At 45.3% G+C, this 19,033-nt stretch overlaps 3 protein-coding genes across 4 annotated transcripts; 1 reads left to right on the top strand and 2 right to left on the bottom strand.

The window, feature by feature from the left end:
• Nucleotides 1-928: 928 nt before the first annotated feature.
• LOC147981201 (uncharacterized) lies at nucleotides 929-3,776 on the bottom strand. The gene is made up of 4 exons (XM_087513884.1): nucleotides 3,356-3,776; nucleotides 2,994-3,189; nucleotides 1,465-1,665; nucleotides 929-1,387 (listed from the first exon to the last, which is right to left on the bottom strand). The coding sequence occupies exons 1-4, from the start codon at nucleotides 3,661-3,663 to the stop codon at nucleotides 1,139-1,141; spliced, it is 954 nt and encodes a 317-aa protein (XP_087370010.1). The 5' UTR covers nucleotides 3,664-3,776; the 3' UTR covers nucleotides 929-1,138.
• Nucleotides 3,777-5,150: 1,374 nt separating this feature from the next.
• On the top strand, nucleotides 5,151-12,179 carry LOC147981200 (uncharacterized). Of its 2 annotated transcripts, XM_087513883.1 has the most exons (16): nucleotides 5,154-5,467; nucleotides 5,628-5,811; nucleotides 5,899-6,151; nucleotides 6,302-6,524; nucleotides 6,628-6,748; nucleotides 8,505-8,669; nucleotides 8,877-9,254; nucleotides 9,446-9,469; nucleotides 9,559-9,632; nucleotides 9,724-9,778; nucleotides 10,056-10,122; nucleotides 10,220-10,539; nucleotides 10,693-10,824; nucleotides 10,911-11,059; nucleotides 11,371-11,463; nucleotides 11,819-12,179. In XM_087513883.1, the coding sequence occupies exons 2-16, from the start codon at nucleotides 5,653-5,655 to the stop codon at nucleotides 11,913-11,915; spliced, it is 2,310 nt and encodes a 769-aa protein (XP_087370009.1). In that variant the 5' UTR covers nucleotides 5,154-5,467; nucleotides 5,628-5,652; the 3' UTR covers nucleotides 11,916-12,179. The 2 variants fall into 2 exon arrangements, with proteins under 2 accessions (XP_087370008.1, XP_087370009.1); XM_087513882.1 differs by having other exon boundaries at nucleotides 5,151-5,467; nucleotides 5,899-6,524.
• A 3,066-nt stretch (nucleotides 12,180-15,245) lies between these two features.
• LOC147981199 (uncharacterized) lies at nucleotides 15,246-18,888 on the bottom strand. The gene is made up of 3 exons (XM_087515894.1): nucleotides 18,796-18,888; nucleotides 17,516-18,466; nucleotides 15,246-17,405 (listed from the first exon to the last, which is right to left on the bottom strand). The coding sequence occupies exons 1-3, from the start codon at nucleotides 18,886-18,888 to the stop codon at nucleotides 15,246-15,248; spliced, it is 3,204 nt and encodes a 1,067-aa protein (XP_087372020.1).
• Nucleotides 18,889-19,033: the final 145 nt, after the last annotated feature.

The raw sequence follows: 19,033 nt of genomic DNA, 5'->3' as shown, positions 1-19,033 counted from the left end.
GTATAAGATGAGGAATTTAATCTCAAACCTTCAATTTATGATTGAAGGTCTGAAGAACAGAACAAACTTGATATACAAACATAAATCAAGAAAATGGATATAGGATGCAGGTATAGGCTGTAAGAAATAGTTGCCAGCTCTTCACAATTTGCCAGCCCGTACCACCAGGGCGGAACTTTCGCCGACACCCCCCCCCCCCCCCCCCCCCCACCCACCCACCCACACACATACACACATCCATACTTTATATTTCGCATTTTCCATCAGAAATTCTGCATACTGCTGCACATCAGGACTTCTTCTAGGCACGTGTTGCTTGGATGGGAGTAACGGAATTAGACATGATGTTGCCATCTTGTGAGCTAAATGAAAGTCAAAATTTCGTATAGTATCATGTAAGATTATTATGTCCGTATGTTCTTTACTGTGACGGTTGTGGATATATATGGACAGCGGAGGTGAAGTACGAGTTTCTAGAGGGACTAATTTGATTATGCCTACTTATTAGTATTAGTATGTTTTACAGGTTTATCAGAGGAATGAAGCTGTTGTTCCATTTTCATGTTTCCAGTTTGGTTCTACAGGAGTGTTGTGTTTTTTATGTGACACCGGTTGATATCCAGTAGTATTTCATCATGTCCCGTGTGAATCTGCGATAGGGATGGAAAGGTCAACTTTTCTTTGTAAAGCTAATCCATATTTTGTTGATGTCATTTTACAAACATTGACTTATTTTCTATCCACATATCTATGTAACTTGTTTTGGTATCATTTTTAATTGAACAATAATGGACCTATTTACGGTCTTCACTTGTAAGGGGTTTTTAATATTTTTGCCAAATATTTTTGGACCACTCTTATTGTTATATAGTTAAAATCAAGTTGAACTGAGTTGTAGATATCCAAATAAACCGAAGATAAACGACAATTGCTCTTAAAGTCAACATTAATTTAAATCCAGAAACTTCAACACAGCCACGCGCGTGAGACTGCCTGATCCGTGCTAGTAGCCATACATATAACATGTAACAAATGCATGAAACCCTAAAAGGAAAACCAAGTTGTAATACATGAGACCAGTGCAACCCATAACATGCCAGCTCGTCCAAGAGCTGGTTATTCTTGAGCAACATATGTACTAATAATTTTGAACAGAAGGACGCACATAAACCCCGATAGCATTAACAAGTCTTCCAGCACGGACGAAGAAGCCCACAACGCTAGTGTCCGTAAGAGGGACACTGAAAGCAGCACCGCTTGGTTTTCCAAAAGGTCCATATGTCCTCACATTTGTGACGAAAGTAAGCGATGTCACAACAGTATCTCCGCCGAAAGTACCGGTTGTTCCCGAAACTTCCTTCACAATCTCTAAAGGGGCAAAAGTGATCTACAAGGAAATAGATAAATCGATTATCTTCTCGGCAAAAGTTGATGGAACTAGCATTGTGCTGCACATTCACTCACCGTGTCACTAAGTTCACCATCACCACCCCACGGACCAAGAGTTTGCTTCTTTCCAGCTTGATTAACGTAGGAGAACGCAATGGAGTCAATGACAACACCACTTCTAATTGTCACACTTTCTAGATGTTGAGGTACCAACTCTGGGATATCAAATTCTTTTCCTCCATGCCCACCCCATGGTCCAATCTTGGTGACAAGGACCTACAAATATAGGCGAAGGAACAACATCTTGTTTCAGCAAGAAAAGAAAAAAAGATGAACAAACTACCTACACTTGTGTATGGGCAAATTATTAGCAGGCTACAATTAAGGGGCTCTTTGAAGACGTTCCAACCTATTTGTACAGAGGTGAGACAGAAGTTTAAATCCTAACTGTCTGACGCAAACATTTCTCCGGAATATATGGATTGGCTGTATATCTTTCAAGGGATGTTCATAGTTGTGTTGCAGGTGGCATGTAGTCTAGTGGAGGACCTCACACAGAGAAGGCAAGTGTTCGGGCGACAATGTAAATCTGGTAGCTGTTTTATCTTTAATTTTTGTTTTCCTGGTCGCCAAGTCATATGTACATAAACTATGCATTGTTTTCGCCTTTTCTATCTTAATAGAATGGGCAAAATGCCTGCCTTTGGCAAGTGTTCGGACGTTGGAACTTCCTCTAAATGTGGCGAGGTTATGCCGCGAGATCTCTGGTGTTTGAGATGGAGAGTCTGGTTAATGCCAGTTTTTTTCATGCAACGGGTGTACCTTAGGAGATGACCTGAAATGTTGTTTTATTTCCAGAGCATTAATTTGGGAGCATGCTTGCCGGGTGAACTTTGTCTCATGCTATTTTTTACTTAAAGAAACAGATGCAAACATGCAAAACACTCAAAAGGATTTAAAATCTTAAAACATGTTTCTTTATGTTAATTTTATTGCTCATTCCACTAAGTTATCTCTCTGTTGTTTTTAGCCGAATTCGATCGTCTGTATGCCAACGTCCAGATTCTCACAAGTTATGATGCATTCAAAGTCAGTAGTACGAATTCATGCTAGCGTTGAGTCACCATTATTTGCATCTCTTGTACATTCTTTGCATAAAAGGCAGCGGAAATGTATACTAACCATGATAGGGTCATTTCTAAAATATAACCTCCTACTCAGTATGGTCTTGTAAAAGCTATCATTTTTAAGCAAGAGCACAATCAAACTTGTAAAATCTAACAGTTAATATCATTACAAATAGTCAAAATCTCGGAAATTTAACAATGAATGTATTTACAAATATTTGTGTCAGAAATTTGGAAGTAATGTGTATGAACTTATCTCAAAAAAATCTTGACAATATATTGTTCCTTTGGACTTTTAAATATGTTGTAGTAGAAATTAAGTGTCCAAGTGATACTTGGAGAGCATATTGATGTCGAAAAATGTCACTTTCTAGAGAAAGTGAATAGTCCAACAAACATTTAGGTGTATATTAAATTTCCCATAATTAAAAGCTAGCTAGAGTAAAAGAAGGCATTGGATGAATTTATCTCACTCACTGGTTTTGGAAAGGCGAGGCACAAAACACGGATGTGAAGCTCCCTGAAACAAGAAGCGTGATCTCTCCCGAACATTTTGTGAGCAACAACACCTTGTGCGAAGGCAAACTCTCCGGTCCCACCGGTGATCGCCCATTCACCATCTGGACTGCTAGCCTTCGAAGTTCCGAGCACCTGAAGGCTGGATCCCTTGAACCTAAATATCACGCAAGATTAATGAGAAGGCTAAGAATATGCATGCATGGAGAATTAAAAGATCAATGGGTATTGAATTAAGAATATGCGGGCAATATCAACAATGGGGAAAAGGCTTCAGTATAATTTTTTAAAGAGTATACAAAATAGAAAAGATGTTGACAAACCTCTCGTCGGTAAAAATGATGACGAAAGAGTGAAAATAGTCTGCTTCGTCGATAGCGGTCCCGAAATGCAGGCCTCGGCCACGGGCAACAATGTCTGCGTTGTGGCCGGGGCCATCCCGTATAGGCCAGTCATTTACAGTGCTGAGACCGCACTGATTGGGGAGCTGTAAGTTTGTCATAATTTGCTGGTTCTGTCGAGGGCCTTTGCTCCATTGCTGGAATATGTACAAGTGCAAGCGAAGCTCCTTTTGCTCGATGATTTGCTGAAGAGGAATACTTTGGAAATATGAAGGGTTCTTGGCGGCCATGGCTTCAGGGTATGGGGAAGCTACCTACCTAGCTAGGCCTCTTGTGTCTTTGCGTTGGAGGTGGAAGAGGGAGCCGCAGTGGTGAAGAAGGGAGGGGATGCGATGTATCTGTCACAATTTTCTCCATAAAAATAAGGATGATGTTCAGTTTGGCTGCCTGTACTTGTCAATTGTCATCCGTTCTCCACCAACTATATGCTCTTTTTTTTTTGTGGATACACCAACTATATGCTTCGAGGCAGCCATATTCAAAATGTACTTTGATTTAAAGCGGGCGGGATCCTGTTTCGAGAGATGGTTCCCTGATTTTTTTATATAAATATAATCGCAGTTTATGAAAAAAAGTCGCTTCAGGGTAATTATGGGGCGCATCATCATGGCTCACCTTGAATATTTTTTTGCCTAGAAAGTACAGTAGTAGTACTATATTGAGATAGGAGGCAGTGCTTCTGTGTGCGTGAGCCGTGGTGCGATTTGCTTTCTATAAAGCAGGATCGAAAGGCCTTGTCTCTGAAATTTTTTACTGAGTCTCGATGCTCACGAGTCACACGTGTGGGCATAGTGTTGGTAATCAGTTGCTCCTTGATTCCTCCGTCCCAAAATAAGTTTGTCAATTTTGTGAGACATTTTTAGTTTTGTTTCCCCCTATGTTAAAAAATATTAGTTTGACCAAGTATATATAAACAATCTATCAAAAAAATGTTAATAGTTTTACAATATCAAATACGACAAATCTAATGAAGATAATTTGGTATTGTAAATGCTACTACTTTTATTGATTTGTCCGAAATTAAAAAAATTGACTTAGAACAAAGCTACAACTTCAGATTTAAGGTGGAAACAACCACTCGTCAAGCCCATGGATTCATCCCCCTATGTCCGCCGGTCTGGTGGTTCGTACTAGGCAGGAGAATCTCAATGCCTCAACCCGACTAGGAGATAGGTTAGTGTTTTAGTCCTCGCGGATTACTGTCAAGACGGATTCGACGAGGCTCTGATCCTCCTTGAGTTTGTCCATATAGACGGATTCGATGGGGCTCCGGCGCAGTTCATGTCGGCTCCTCGAAACGGCGAGGTTAAGGTTTCCCGTTGTCAATACATGCGCCGGATCGATTCAAGGGTTCAACAATGACGGCTGCGGCTCTGGGAAGCTGATCCCTGGGGCATGTGAACGGAGATTTCCTAATTGTCGTCGACAATGTTAGGCAGGCTCTTCTTTAGAACGGGGGAGGGGGGGGGGGGGGGGTAATCATTTCCTTTTTTAATACACGAATCAAATCAGATTTGATGTACTCCTATTCAAGAAGGACTCTCATCTCTTTCCTCGGTTTGGTGGAGCGTTAAAGAATGCCGGACCGACAGAAAGCATCTCAGCAATTCGGGGCTTTCCAAAAAGAAAGAAAAAGATTGTGAAGATAATAATGCGGTTCAGTGCGTCACACATAGACATGTCTATCGTGAACTAAATGATAAGCAAACACTCATCTAGCTTTTTTGCTTGAAATTTGAGCAAACACTCATCTAGGTAATCTAAGATCTCACATAATAATAATTAATTGTACAGCGGGTGGGTTAGTTGTTTGGAAGCAGGATGTAGGCAGGTAGATGCAGATCTGTCTCCTCCGTTTGATAGTTTCGTTAGACGGCCCGTCCGTCTCCCAGCTGCGGATAACATCGATCTGAAACCCGTCTTCATCACTAGCTACACAGCCGGGCTTCTCCAGGCGAATTCTGCTTCTTTCTTTACTGAGAGGGAAGGGAAGAAGAGTTACTGTACTTTCTGTACAGTGGTAGCAGCCTCCAGGTAATTCCCGTTTTCTCTTCCCTTGAGAAGATAGTTTTTCTTCTGTTCGCAAAACGGAAGAGCAAGCACCGACCTATAATCATGTTTTGTATGAAATGAAAACGTTCTCGCGCTCTTGTTTCGAGGGCACCCGCAGACTCAAGAGATGCTCTTGTTTCAGGGGTACTATGGTTATCTAATCAGCAATGGATCGCCAAGCTAGTGCGCGAATCGACCTGGAGTGTATGCTGTTGGATGAAACCAAAGAGCCGAGGGCTCTGCCGCTGCCACTCCTTGAAGACATCACAAAGAGTTTCTCCGCTGACCATGAGATTGGACGTGGCGGATTCGCGGTGGTTTATCAGGTAAGGAAATTCGAAACTGACCCGGTCTTACTTGCCTTAGTCCCAGTTAGTTAATCTAAGAAGAGGCAAGGCATGCTTGCACTGCAGGGGGTCCTTGACAATGGCATGGTCGCTGTGAAGAAGCTGTCCAACACGTATTTGTATGAGAATAAATTCCAGACGGAGATTCAATGTCTGATGAAGGTGAAGCACAGAAATGTTGTACGATTTTTAGGATATTGCTGCGACACACAAGGTCAAGTAGCCACGCATGAAGGAAATTTTGTCATGGCTGACATACAAGAAAGATTACTCTGCTTTGAGTTTCTACCCAAGGGGGATCTTTCCAACTATATCTCCGGTAGGGCCACAATTTTCCTTGCTAAAGATTATTTGGTTCATGAACATTCATACACAGTTTTACATTCCATGTCATGTACTAACTACAGTTTGAATATCAAGGACTTCATTCCAGATACTAAACCACCTTTCTTGTGTCCAATTTATGTAGATGCGTCCAGTGGACTTGAATGGAGAGACCGCTACAAAATAATAAAAGGAATCTGCCAAGGATTGGGTTACCTTCACAGAAATGATATTGTTCACCTTGATCTTAAGCCGGCAAATATCCTCATGGATGCTAAAATGGTGCCGAAAATTGGTGACTTTGGCCTATCGAGGTGCTTTCAGGAAGAGCAAACCCGCACTATTGCTACAACATTTGCTGGAAGCCTGTAAGCTAGCTAAGCTACTTGAAAACTCAGCCTTTCTTGCTAGTGATGATTTACATGCACTATCTCTGCACATTAATTGATCATCTTGCACCTTTTCATGCAGTGGATATCTAGCACCAGAATTCGGCGACGGCATAATTACACATAAATATGACTTGTACAGTCTTGGAGTAATAATCACAGAGATACTGACCGGACGAAAAGGTTATAGTGATGTTGATGAAGTAAGAACTATGGGCAATCCCCAGATAAAAGCTTTATTTTATATAATTATGTGTGCTTTTACTGTGACTGATGCAATTTTTAAGAATATAATAATCCCTTTGCTCACTATTATAAGATGTTCCAACTTTTTTCTGAATCGGATGTATATAGACGCATTTTAGTGTCTTCGTTCACTCCTTTTAGTCCGTATGCAGTGCATATTGAAATATCCAAAACATCTTATAATAGTGAATAGAGGGATTATTTTATAGTACTATTTAGAAACTTTCCATGCGGTGACGCTAGTAATTCAGTGCAAATAACCTTCTATAATGGTTCTCTTTTATTTTTGCCACACCGAATGCTGATATAGCAATGACTTGGGAAACCATGGGCTCCTTCCGCATCTCAGCCATGGACACACACCTCCTATCATTTGAAAGGGGTAAATTCATCCAACTGCTAAACAAGAACACTTAGAAAACTAATTAACCTTAGTGTAGCTTGGGTTAGATTGGATAATTGACATAAATTGAACGGACATATAGGCCAAGTTCGGAAGTGAACCCGGCCTTACCTCCAACTGAACAAAAAAAAAATCCTAGGATTTCCCTCACTCCTTTGTTCTTTCCTTATGGGAGAAGGGAGAAACAAAATGAAGGTTTGAAATTTTTATCAAGTTTCGTGATGAGATACTTAACATGTGAGGTACAAAAAAAAGTGGTTTAACAGTGAACAGTGCAAGTTCGAGATGAGATATTTTAACGTGTGGGCTAACACACAAAAAAAACAAATTTGTGGATTTTTAACCTCCACGAATATTTTTAGCTCACGTGTTAAAGGGTTTTATCATGAAACTTTATACACATAGAGAATACATCCTATGTATATGTGGAAATGTTCTCAGAATTTTTTGAAATTCTAAAATTTAACTGTCGAAATTATCAAAAAAAGAAGCGGGGAAATTTTTTGCCACTCTAGATTATGACATTTCACTTTTGCAACTCTTAGCTTTTGACAATTATCACAACTGCCATTCCGTGGCAAAAGCAAAATAATTTTATTTCATTTTTTGACACTATTAGCTTTTGAAATGTATGAAAATTGCCACTTTGAAAATTTTGCTTTTGCCGCGGGAATGGCAATTGTGATAATTGTCAACAACTAAGAGTGGCAAAAGTGAAATGTCAAAATCTAGAGTGGCATAAGGAAAATTGGCAAAATCTAGAATGGCAAAAACAAAATTCTTCATGGAGCGCGAGCTCCAAAACACCCTACTCACATAATATAATATACCTATTCTGTTTTTTAATCTCAAATGATGCTGCCTTTTAAATATTAACTCTAGGTCATGCCTTAACTGGTTGCACTGGTAATGACGACGCATGTGTTGTCTCTTTGTCAAAGACGGTGCTTAGAATTCTTTTGACGTCTCTTGATGAAAATCCTGATCTGACCTTTAGTGGATTGATGACAATGACGACATAGACACGTTGTTTCCTTGTTGAAGGCCTTGCGTTGAGGACCTTTTTCGATGCCTGGTGTTGTTCAAGAAATAGGAGGTTGGAGTTGCAAATTATTGTTGAAGCCATAATGTTTTCTTTTCCTTTTTCTCTTCTCTCTCTCTTTTTATGTTCTTTTTTTAGTGTGTGCCTCCTCAACATCCCTTTGACGTATTTTTGTTGCCAACTCCGGTGTCCTATACATTATCTTGATGCATTAATGAAAGGGTTATCTATATAAAAGAAATGCTAATTCATAATTGCAAATTTACAGGTACTTGAAAGTTGGAGCAATAGGTTGGAGAAATCACAGAGACAACAAGTAAGAGTATGCACTGAGATAGCATTACAGTGCACTGAACGCAGTCCTAAGAGAAGGCCAACTAGTACGCAATATGTAGTTGATAGGCTTACTGAAACAGAAAGCACGGGAACAATGGTATGTTTAAAATTTAAGCTTTTGTGTTTTCCCTTTACTTTTGTTGTTGGTTGCTCGTAGCTTTTGGATGAGGTCAAGTTAGTTATGCAAACGAAAAATATTTCCCTTGTTATAGAATTCCTTGACCAAATTTGATACATCCATATGGAGTATCCATCGAGAAGTTAACTCTACAATATTCGCTTAACATGAGTTGTTGTTCTGCAGGATCTACTTGACGTCTACCTTGTCGAGCTTCACTTCCCTGTCGAACCCGACACAGATGAACATGCAGTATTCAGGCTTATGAAGAAGAGCACCAAGCCTTGGCGTTGCTTCGCAAGTCTCCCAGTATATGGAATTGTACCTCCCAAGTCCACTACTTACACTCTCGTTGTTACAGCACAACAACAAGAGAGGCTACCAGAAGAAACGGAGTGCGATCTGATCCTGCAGAGTAGTCTATCAGGGGATAAAAGCATCCCTACTTTGAGGGACCAATCTAAGTATGACAAGTTTTTCGACGAAGCTAAAGAGTCAGGGAATGCAGTGTGTGAGGTGATGCTGAAAACTGTTTTTGCTTCGCAAGGACCGACAACATCAGAGGTCAGTCATTTTTTAATCAATACAATTCGGAATATTTACCATTCGAACAAGATGTAATGTCCGTCTCTGCACATGGTCTAAGAGCTAAGCTACTGGAATTATGCTATTGTACCCTGATATATCTTTTTGTTATCTTCCCTTTCATGCATTTGCTTTACTGATCTTATTAATTGGTACTACATGCGATGCAGCCGACAATCTCAAGAAGACTAAAGGTACAGAGTTCTCTTTTTGCCTGCATACATGCTCCAATTTTGAGCTACTTTTTTCTTTCTAATGCTGACCCTGTCTTCTGTTGGATCAGGATCAATGGATCATATCCCTGAAGAATACTCATGGCATGCTGTGCTCCCTTGATGCACAGACCACCGAGCCATGGTGAGTGCATGGCATATATAATATGGGCACCAGAATAATTCCCTCCGTTCAAATGAATCTGGATTATGATAAATATCTTATTGTCACACAGCATTGTAACAAGTCATCAGCACGGAGATGTTTGCGTATGGAACTATGACCCGCAGGCAAGTTAATGCATGCTATCTTCTATATTACATACTACCATGTGCTTGCAGTTCACACACATTATTTTTGGCGATTACTGAAGTTTATTGTCATCGAAGAAGGGTGATGTTTTTCCTTTTGGTGATACCGGATGGTACCGGCTGTAACGATATATTTTCCCATGACGGTTTTCCGATTACTGTTGCCAAATGCATATCACAAAAAAGCTCAATTTGTATTAGCAAATGAAAACTCGGTCTGCATTCAACTGACACTGTCATTTATATTTACCGGCAGAGACGGACAGATTCATTTAATGTCTCAAAGGAGTCAATCATGCCTTCTTACTCATTGTCTAATAAAGGCAAGCCTATCTTTCTGGCTCCTCTGTTTACCAAGTTCCCTAATTTCCCATCATCATACACTGCATGCTAATACGACGATCACTCTTCTCAATACAGTTCATTCTGTTAAGGTTATCTCAAGAAAGAAATGGTTTGTGGCTGGGACATCTGATGGTGTGATCCATGTGTACAATTACGACAACAAAATACAAAAACTCAGGAGTTTCAGAGCCGCCAGTGATTGCTTCATCACATCAATGGCCGTCCATCCAACCCATCCATATGTATTGTCATCGGCTCATCGTGATATGAAGCTCTGGGACTGGGACTGCACACAATCATTCGTGCAGGAACATTCCGATACTATACAGCAAGTCGCATTTAACCCAGTGGACTCCAATATCTTTGCAAGTGCTTCAGATGATCACACAGTAAAGGTATATATGGGTTTCTCCTTTTTGCCAACTGATCAGTTTGGCTCCTGTAGCTTAATTGTTGGCATGTACACCGTATGATAGAGGGACTTGGAGAATAATGATTCTCTCGGAATCCAAAAACCTTTAATTGCAATTCGTATACCTGATGTTCAGGTTTGGAGCATCGATTCTCCTGAATCAAAATATACTTTGTCTGGGCATCAGGACAAAGTGAACTGTCTCAATTTCTTCACATGTAATGATCGACAATATTTGATTACTGGCTCTGATGACCACACAGCTAAGGTATGCCATTATCATTGACAAATACAATGGTATCATACGAGTGTAACATTGCTAATAATAGTGTGTGCGCTTTTGTTGTCCAACAGATATGGGACATGGAGGAAAAGGCTTGTGTTCATACGATGCAAGCTTTCGTGTCTCCAGTAATTTCTGTCATGGCCTTTCCCGATAGCTCATATCTAATTACAGGTTCAAGAGATGGCTCTGTTCATTTCTGGAGCTCCAGTGAATTCAGGTATCATATTGGCTGAGCTTTTTTGAACTATTAACATCCTCATGACTTAATATGGTATTAGATGTGATATATAGGTGCCTAGTTTGCACATATTCACTTTTTCATACGACTTTCGGGTCAAGTTCCACTATCAAACAATACAGCATCCAAGAAACAAAAACAGGCTCAAACATGCTTTTGCCACTTAACGCTCACACAACCCAAACCTTCCAGCTACCACACAAAACAAAAGAAATTTAGCCTTATGAACCATGTTTACTTTGCTCTCACCTCTGCTCCTTACTGATGTTTTTGGTTTTCTTTTTTGCAAGTGATTTCTGCATGGTTCCTAGGCTGGAGAGAATCGTTAACTTTGGCTCTGGTGGAGCTATTTGGGGTCTCGGATGTTTCATGGGGTCAAGAAGGTAACCAACTTCATGTTATTTGTTTTGTTTTGTTGACGGACAACTGTTGGATCTCTGTCACATAGTAAAACACAATAGAGTTTTGGCACCAAGACAAAAAAAAGAGTGAATTTGTAGGCTAAGTTCGTATGAGATCTGACCAGGGCTTACGGAAATTCTGATTGAATAAGGATTGGCAATGTTGTAGTTTGTTCGAATAGGATGTTTATTTTCTTGATGAAAGATACTTAATCTTCAACCTCTGCATCGTATATGCGTGCACTCTGCCTTTTTTATAGGATGTGCCACACCTTTTAATATCATTACCATTTCTTGTGATGCCAAACGCATAATACTAAATAACTTTATCTTTTAGGATTGTAATCGGACAAGAGTACACAGTGTCAATCATGGCCATCGACAATGAAGATGAACCATTTGCTAGTGAGGACAGCAATGAAAACCCCATATGAGGGACGTACTAGGAAATGGACAACTTTCACGCGAACTGAGGTCAATCGACAACTTCTTAGCAGATGCACGTTTGTGCAGTGAACTCTGGTTTGTGTATTTGATTTGGCACTGGATTTTAGTATTTGGCACAAATCCGAGGTTACATTTTGGTGAACCATATGTCGACGTGCAGTGTGGATTTATTCAGAGATCATTTTGCTTTCTGTTCAGGAGAGGTGCTGACTCTGTTCATTGTCCGATAAAAGAGCACTTTAAGATGTTTACACCTGTTTGTTATGTTCAGATTTCTGTTTAGTTTCATACCAGGTTCAGCGAGCACACGAGACTTCAGCTAATTTGTAAATCCATCCTGACAAATACCGTGCTATGCATTCTCTAGGAATAATGGATATATAATCTAGGTTCAGCTAATCAGTAAAGCGACACATTAAGTTGATATGCGAAAAGCATCATACCTGGCTGGTATGCGCTAAAATTTGCAGCCAGTTCAACCTGAACTTTAGCCACATTCAGCACATCTGATCAGGGCTCATGCTCGCGACGACCGTGTGGCTCGTGGTCGTCCACCAGGAGGGCGGCCCGCGCGCAGCTCTCGTATGAGATTGCCACGCGCATCGCATGGTTCAGGAAGTGGAGATGGCGGAGGGCGCACTGCCGGAGGAAGATTATGGCGGCCGGGGCCGGGAGCAGGGGCGCACAGCCGGCAGCAGATGGTGGCGGCGACGGCCGGGAGCAGGGGGATTTGTCGAGGCGGGAGGCGCGGTGGGAGCTGGGAGGCTGGGAGAGAAGAGGGCGAACTGGCGAATTTTTTTTTTTTGAGGGAACTGGAGAAGTTTTTTTTAAAAAAAATTACCGATTATCGAAAAAGGGTTTCCCCGCTTTGTATACAAAGCAACCAACCGAACCATACATGGATAGATGCTGGGGCGGAAGCAGTACAGTCACGCCCAAAAGAAACGACAGAGAAAAGCAAAAGAAAAAATGCCGACACCGACGGATCAACAAAAACGAAGAAGCCTCATGATCGCAGCGCCCACCAGGTTTTTAAGAAATTGGAGAAGTGATAGAGAGATAGAGCGATTATTGCCATATATGAGTGGGCCGGCCTGCGTTGCATTTCGGCCTTGTGGGGGGTGTTTTGGTGTAAAAATTTAAGAAAAATATAAAAAAAGAGAAAAAGAAAAAGAAGATAAAAAATACGGAAAATAGAAGAAAAATATAAACGTTCTGTTGGATGTCGAAAAATATAAGCATCCATCCAACTCTAACCCAACTCCCAAACAAACAAAACGAAAGTAGGGGCCGTCATTCAATTATAGGCACCAAACAATCATTGTTGGATGTCCAAAAGTGTTCAGACCGTACATTTACGAACGATTTACAGATCCGTTTTGGAGATGTGTTAAATGGATATCACCAAATATCCACATAATACGTTCGGACCTGTTCGCAGATAGTAGACAGGGTGTCGGTCGTTCAACCGTAGGCATCAAATATTTGTCATTTATCCGGCTTCCCCTTTAACATGGATATCTACATCAGTCATAATTTAACCATACATTTAAATAGCTGCAAATATATGCAATCGCAACCAAAAGCACCAGATGTTCAACCAGTTTTTACATCCATCGATCCCAAAAACTCCAAGTCTAGTTGTCCGTGCCAAAGGCCTTAATTTTTGGCCTCCTTTTCACCATCCATTTGCACTAAGAGCTTCAACATGGTAGCACAGTGATCTTGCACATACTTGGCCGCATCAGGATTCAAGTCTGGCGCCTTCACGATAAACATTTTGGGCTCCTCGATAATGGCATTTATCATAAGCTTCTTCTCCTCGAGATTGAGCTTCTTGTTTTACTTGTCCATGAACATGCCAAACCTTTCCGCCTTCTTTTCCTCTTTGACCTCGTAGGGTTTGGCACCTAGCTCTGCCTTCTGGTCATGATGTCCTCAGACTTCTTCCTTGTAGCTATAGAGCAACAAGCCACGAAACTTACAAGCTCAAGGAGTGATGTGCCATTTGGCCAACGGTTTTGCACTTGTTAGGACTAACTGAGTCTTCTTGAATGATGTAACATCGATGGGCTAGCGACTTTATTACGGACATGGATCACTTCTGTTCATGAAACCAATCATGCACACTTTGCCAAAATGTTATGTCCTTTTGCTCTGTGCCATGAAATGAATCCACACTAGTGGTCAACTACTCCTCACAGATCAACTCAGAGTAACTTTTGATCCAAATTCCTAGTAGGCAGATGGTAATCCCCTGAATATTTTTTTTGAACTGTCAATCCCCTGAATATTAGGGACCCCAAGCCCCAAACTATTTAACCACGGAGTAAATAGTATCGCGTTCTGTACCCCATGACACATGTGGTGTCGCGGCGTTGTGCAGTCTGTACCCCATAACATCGGTAGTGTCTCGGCATTATGCAGTCCTGGTTGGCTGGCGCCTTTCGATTGCGTCGACGGTACAGTGTCATGGTTTGGTCTCGGCTGACTGTTGCAGTCGAGTGCTCGGGGGTGCCCCCCGTTGTGTTGTGCCCCCCCTCCACCTTGTGTTTTTTCACTTTATCTCTCTTCCTGTGCCCCCCTGTTCTTCTGGTTCACTTGAACCCTATCTTGTATTAGGCTACAAAGTCTATAGGCAAAAAATGAATACAATTCAGGTGGGGAAAAACTCCCCCCGGTGAAAATTCAAAAAAAAAATAGTATCGCGTGGTAGCAAAAACATGCTAAATACCGAGTGAATTTCACGAGCTAGATTGAGAAGATATTAGAGCACTGCACACATCCGATTGTAACATTGGATCGACCAGCATAAACATAGCAACCCCCCCTCCCCAAAAAGAAGTGCTTCACAGAAGTTTTGTTTTCACAAATGGAAAAGGGGAACGTTTGCTAAAGTAAGGATGTGAAACATCTTTTTTTTTTTGAATTTTCACCGGGAGGGGGGGGAGAGTTTCCCCCACCTGAATATATTGATCACGGCGGCTAGGCCTCCAGAGTTTTACATAGAGAGAGTTTTTACAGACAGGACAAGATAAACAAGGGTACAAACCACCCAAGAGGGGGAGACAAGCCTAGTTTGCAAGGGCCATAAGCCAGCAGTCGACGTGAGCCCGATAGTCTTGTTGCAAGCGCACACGCCACAGATCGGCATCCTCTCTACAGCACTGACGGGCCCTGGCCAAGGACGGCACCAGCCGCTGGAAGACCACGGCGTTGCGATGCTTCCATAGCTGCCAGCAGCACAACATCACAAATTCCCCCTCAGAGGCGACCACATTTCTTGCCGCCCTAGCGAGGGTGTTCAGGTTGGAAGCCTACGCCCCGTCCACGCACACCCCCACTTTGTGCCAGAACCCTGCCGCGAACGGGCAGGTAAACATCAGGTGGTCTGCAGTCTCGAGCACGGCAGGGCACAGGGGGCAGCCAGCCTCATCGGCAGCAAGAATGCACTTCCGAAGCAAGACGTCCCGCGTGTGGATGCGTCTCTGAACCAGCAGCCAGCAGAACACTTTGACTCTGGACGGCACTCGCGCACCCCAGATCATAGCGGCGAAGGGGACGGTGACCCCGCCAAACCGCAGGAGGGCGTAGACCGAACTGGAGGACAAGCCCTCCGCGTGCGCCCGAGCGTGGATCAGCTGACGCTCATCGGTGCCATCACGGCGCGGCGCCTCGCCCAGCAGCCTCTGAACCTCCCGCAGTTTGCGCGCCCCCACGGCCGTGAGTCTTGGGACCAGAAAGCTATAAAGCCCGTCCCGCCTCACCTGCCACACTGTGACCTCGACCTCGACAGCGTGCGAGAGGAGAGCAGGGAAGGCCGAGGCGATTGCGCCACAGGGAAGCCAACAGTCCCACCAAAAGGAGCAGCACTTGCCATCCCCCACGTCCACCCTTGTAAGGGATCGGTAGAGCGGCAACAACTTGACAATGGAGGCCCGGTGCTCGCCCAGCGCCAACTCGCCGCGCGAGAGGAGAGAGTGACCGGCTGCGCCAGCCCAGACCCACGACGCCCATCTCGACCGTGGCGAGGCATGCGGCCGATGTATCATCTTGAGAAGGAGGCACTCATTTTGGGTGGCCAGGTCACGCACACCCAGGCCACCCTCGGCTTTAGCACGGCAGACCTGCCGCCATGCGACCAGGCATTGTGCGCCGGAAGCCCGTTCAGCGACGTTCCAGAGGAACGCGCGACGGAGCCAATCCAGAGCATGGATGACAGCAGGCGGCAGGAGCAGCGCCGCCATGGCGTAGGTTGGCAGGGCGTCGAGGACGGCGTTGATGAGGACGAGCCGCCCAGTAGGCGAGAGAAGGCGAGCAGCCCATCCGGCAAGGTATTTATCTACCTTCGTGATCATGGGCAAGAAGTCGGCGAAGCGCAGTTTTTCGCACGACAGAGGCAGGCCCAGGTACGACTGCGGGAACACGCCGGCGGTGCACCCCAGGGCAGCCACCACCTGCTCCACCACGTCGACATCGGCATGCATAGGGACGAGGGTGCTTTTGGCGAAGTTGATCACCAGCCCGGTGGCCTCTGCGAACTGGTCCAGAAGCAGCTTTAGGCGCGCCGCCCCCCGCCCGCACGCCCTCATGATAATCAGGGTGTCATCGGCGTACTGGAGCACCACCGCCGGGGCGTCCGGCAGCAGGGGGTGGCGCAGCTCCTCGTCGTGGCGGATGAGACGTTGAAGGACGTCGGCGACGATGATGAAGAGGTAGGGGGAAATGGGATCCCCCTGCCGTAGGCCGCAGCCAACCTGGAACCACCTACCCGACACACCGTTGAGGAGGACGGCCGAGCGCGAGGAGTGGAACAACGAGTCCATCCAAGCGCACCAGAGCGGCGGGAACCCCCGCACCTCCATGATAGCCCGCAAGCTAGTCCAGTTGATGGAGTCAAACGCCTTGGCGAAGTCGAGCTTCAACACCACGGCCGGCGCGCGCCGCCTGTGGCAGCACTGCACCAGCTCCGTGGCATACACGAAATTCTCCAAGATGTTGCGGCCTCGCACGAAGCCGGATTGATCCTCGTCGATCAGGAGGGCGATTTGTTGCTGAAGCCTCGTCGTGAGCCCCCTGCAGAGGATCTTGACGTCGTCGTTTTGGAGCGAGACGGGCCGGAAGTCAGCCGGGGTTGGGACGGCCGGTTTTTTGGGCAGAAGGGCGATGTAGGCTCTGTTGATCCCATCGAGGCGGGCCGTTCCGGCATGGAATTCATCGAAGAGGCGGTGGATGTCCGGTGCCACCTCCATCCACGCCGCCTTGTAGAAGGCAGGCCCCAGCCCGTCCGGGCCTGGGGCGCTGGTGCGATCTAGGGCGTCGACGGCGGCCTTGATCTCGACGTGGTCGAATGGAGCCACCAGCGCCGCCCCGTCCACCACAGGAGCGTCAACGTAGAGCGCCGGCAGATCGAAGCGCCAGGTGGGGGGCCTGGGCCGGCCCAGCAGCTTAGAGTAGAAGCCCAGCAAGGCAGCGACCTTGCCAGCATGATCCACCACCCGCACCCCTTCAACTTCCAGAGCACCGATCGTGTTTCGACGTCGTCGGGTGGAGGCAGAGGCGTGGAAGAACTTGGTGTTCTCGTCACCTTCGCGGACCGCCCGGCGTTTCCCTCGCTGCCGCCAGTGAGCGCACTGCCGGCGAACCGACGCGGCAAGGGCAAGCCGCGCGTCGAGCGGAGGGACGCCTCAGCTGTAGAGAGATCACGTGTTTCTTCCCAAAAGTCGAAAAGATCAATCAAGAAACGACAGTCGTTATCGAAGGTGGGGATGAACCGGTGTTGCTTTTTCCATACCTTGGCGGCGTACCTGAATGCTTTTTTCCGGGCGGCCAGAACACCCGCGGCGCTAGAGCCACGGACCGTACCCGACCAGGCGAGGAGAGTGGTAGGGAGGAAGGACTGATCAAGGAGCCAGGCATTTTCAAAGAAAAAACGCGACGGTTTGGGAATTTTGTTATAAGTAGTGACAAGGAGCGGCATGTGATCCGAGGTGGTGCGGGGGCGCGACTGAAGGTTTGTGTCTGGGAAGGCGACGTCCCAGGAGTTGTCGAAAAACGCCCGGTCGAGCCTAGCCAGGATCGGCGGGTTTTGACGATTCGACCAAGTGAAAAGACGGTAAGAGAGGCGCAGCTCATGAAGCGCAAGCGAGTTGAAAACGGACGCGTGCCCGGCGTGAAAAACCCCCCCACACTTCTCGCTGCGGTGACGAATGAGGTTGAAATCCCCGACCACAAGCCAAGCCCCCGAAACGCTAGGAGGGAGGGTGAGCATGTCGTCAACAAAATCCATCGTAAAAGAGTGGTCTGAGGGCACGTAAACGTTTGTCAGCGTGAGACGCTCCCCCGTGGATGCACAGGCAAGGATGACCGTGAGCGAGAAGGCGGACTCCAAGGAGGAGACAAGAGAGAAGGAGGAGGGATCCCAGGCCGTAAGCACCCCTCCACGGCTGCCATCGGCAAGTTTGGCAACAAACTGCGATAGACGCCCAGGGAGGAACGAGACAGCTTTGCGGGAGTCGAGCTGAGCGAGTTTGGTTTCCTGAAGACAAACAAAGCTGGGATCCGCTCAACAAACGGAGTTTTTAACAACACGACATTTATCTTTGTCTCCCAGGCCTTGGACGTTCCAGGATAACAGACAGAGAGACAGAACAAGAGAACTACCCATTACAACAGCCAACACCCAGACAGAAGAGGCGAGCACTATGACACATGAGAAAAAGGGAAAGGATACAACCATCCACGCAAATGCAGACTACACGAGCTACATGCATGGAGGCGACGAGGCCAAGGAGGCTCCCCCAGCGGGAACACGCGCCGTCGGACGTGCGACAGAAGACCGAGCTAAACATCGTCGTTCGCGGTCACCGGGGCAGCAGGGATGGAAGTGGCAGCCCGCAGATCGGACACAGGCTTCATGCCCAGGGGGGCGATCACCGAGTCCAGCAGCCTATCTTTCATCACCCTGGTCTTGAGCCGGGGGGAACAGCCGGAAAAAGCATCCCTGAGAGCACGCAGCTTATATTATATGAATTTTAAAAAATAAAGTAAAATATTTGTTGACAGTGGGATTTGAAAATAAAGCTATGTATTACGGAAATTTCTT

Source organism: Triticum urartu, chromosome 3A (assembly GCF_056163025.1).
Source record: "Triticum urartu cultivar PI428250 chromosome 3A, HENAU_Tu73, whole genome shotgun sequence".
NCBI classification, from domain to species: domain Eukaryota; kingdom Viridiplantae; phylum Streptophyta; class Magnoliopsida; order Poales; family Poaceae; genus Triticum; species Triticum urartu.
Note: the sequence above shows the minus strand (reverse complement) of the source record. Positions and strands in the feature narration are given on the sequence as shown.

What these genes read in the sequence shown, in the direction of transcription:
- LOC147981201 (XM_087513884.1), bottom strand. Translation starts at nt 3,663, where the DNA reads ATGGCCGCCAAGAACCCTTCATATTTCCAAAGTATTCCTCTTCAGCAA. An exon ending in GCCTCGCCTTTCCAAAACCA is followed by an intron (nt 1,666 to 2,993) that starts GTGAGTGAGATA and finishes CTATATTTGTAG; the next exon opens with GTCCTTGTCACCAAGATTGG. An exon ending in ATGGTGAACTTAGTGACACG is followed by an intron (nt 1,388 to 1,464) that starts GTGAGTGAATGT and finishes ATTTCCTTGTAG; the next exon opens with ATCACTTTTGCCCCTTTAGA.
- LOC147981199 (XM_087515894.1), bottom strand. Translation starts at nt 18,888, where the DNA reads ATGAAAGATAGGCTGCTGGACTCGGTGATCGCCCCCCTGGGCATGAAG. An exon ending in CTTCCATCCCTGCTGCCCCG is followed by an intron (nt 18,467 to 18,795) that starts GTGACCGCGAAC and finishes GTTTGTCTTCAG; the next exon opens with GAAACCAAACTCGCTCAGCT. An exon ending in ACGCCGGGCGGTCCGCGAAG is followed by an intron (nt 17,406 to 17,515) that starts GTGACGAGAACA and finishes CATGCTGGCAAG; the next exon opens with GTCGCTGCCTTGCTGGGCTT.
- LOC147981200 (XM_087513882.1), top strand. Translation starts at nt 5,653, where the DNA reads ATGGATCGCCAAGCTAGTGCGCGAATCGACCTGGAGTGTATGCTGTTG. An exon ending in GATTCGCGGTGGTTTATCAG is followed by an intron (nt 5,812 to 5,898) that starts GTAAGGAAATTC and finishes CTTGCACTGCAG; the next exon opens with GGGGTCCTTGACAATGGCAT. An exon ending in CAGAAAGCACGGGAACAATG is followed by an intron (nt 8,670 to 8,876) that starts GTATGTTTAAAA and finishes GTTGTTCTGCAG; the next exon opens with GATCTACTTGACGTCTACCT.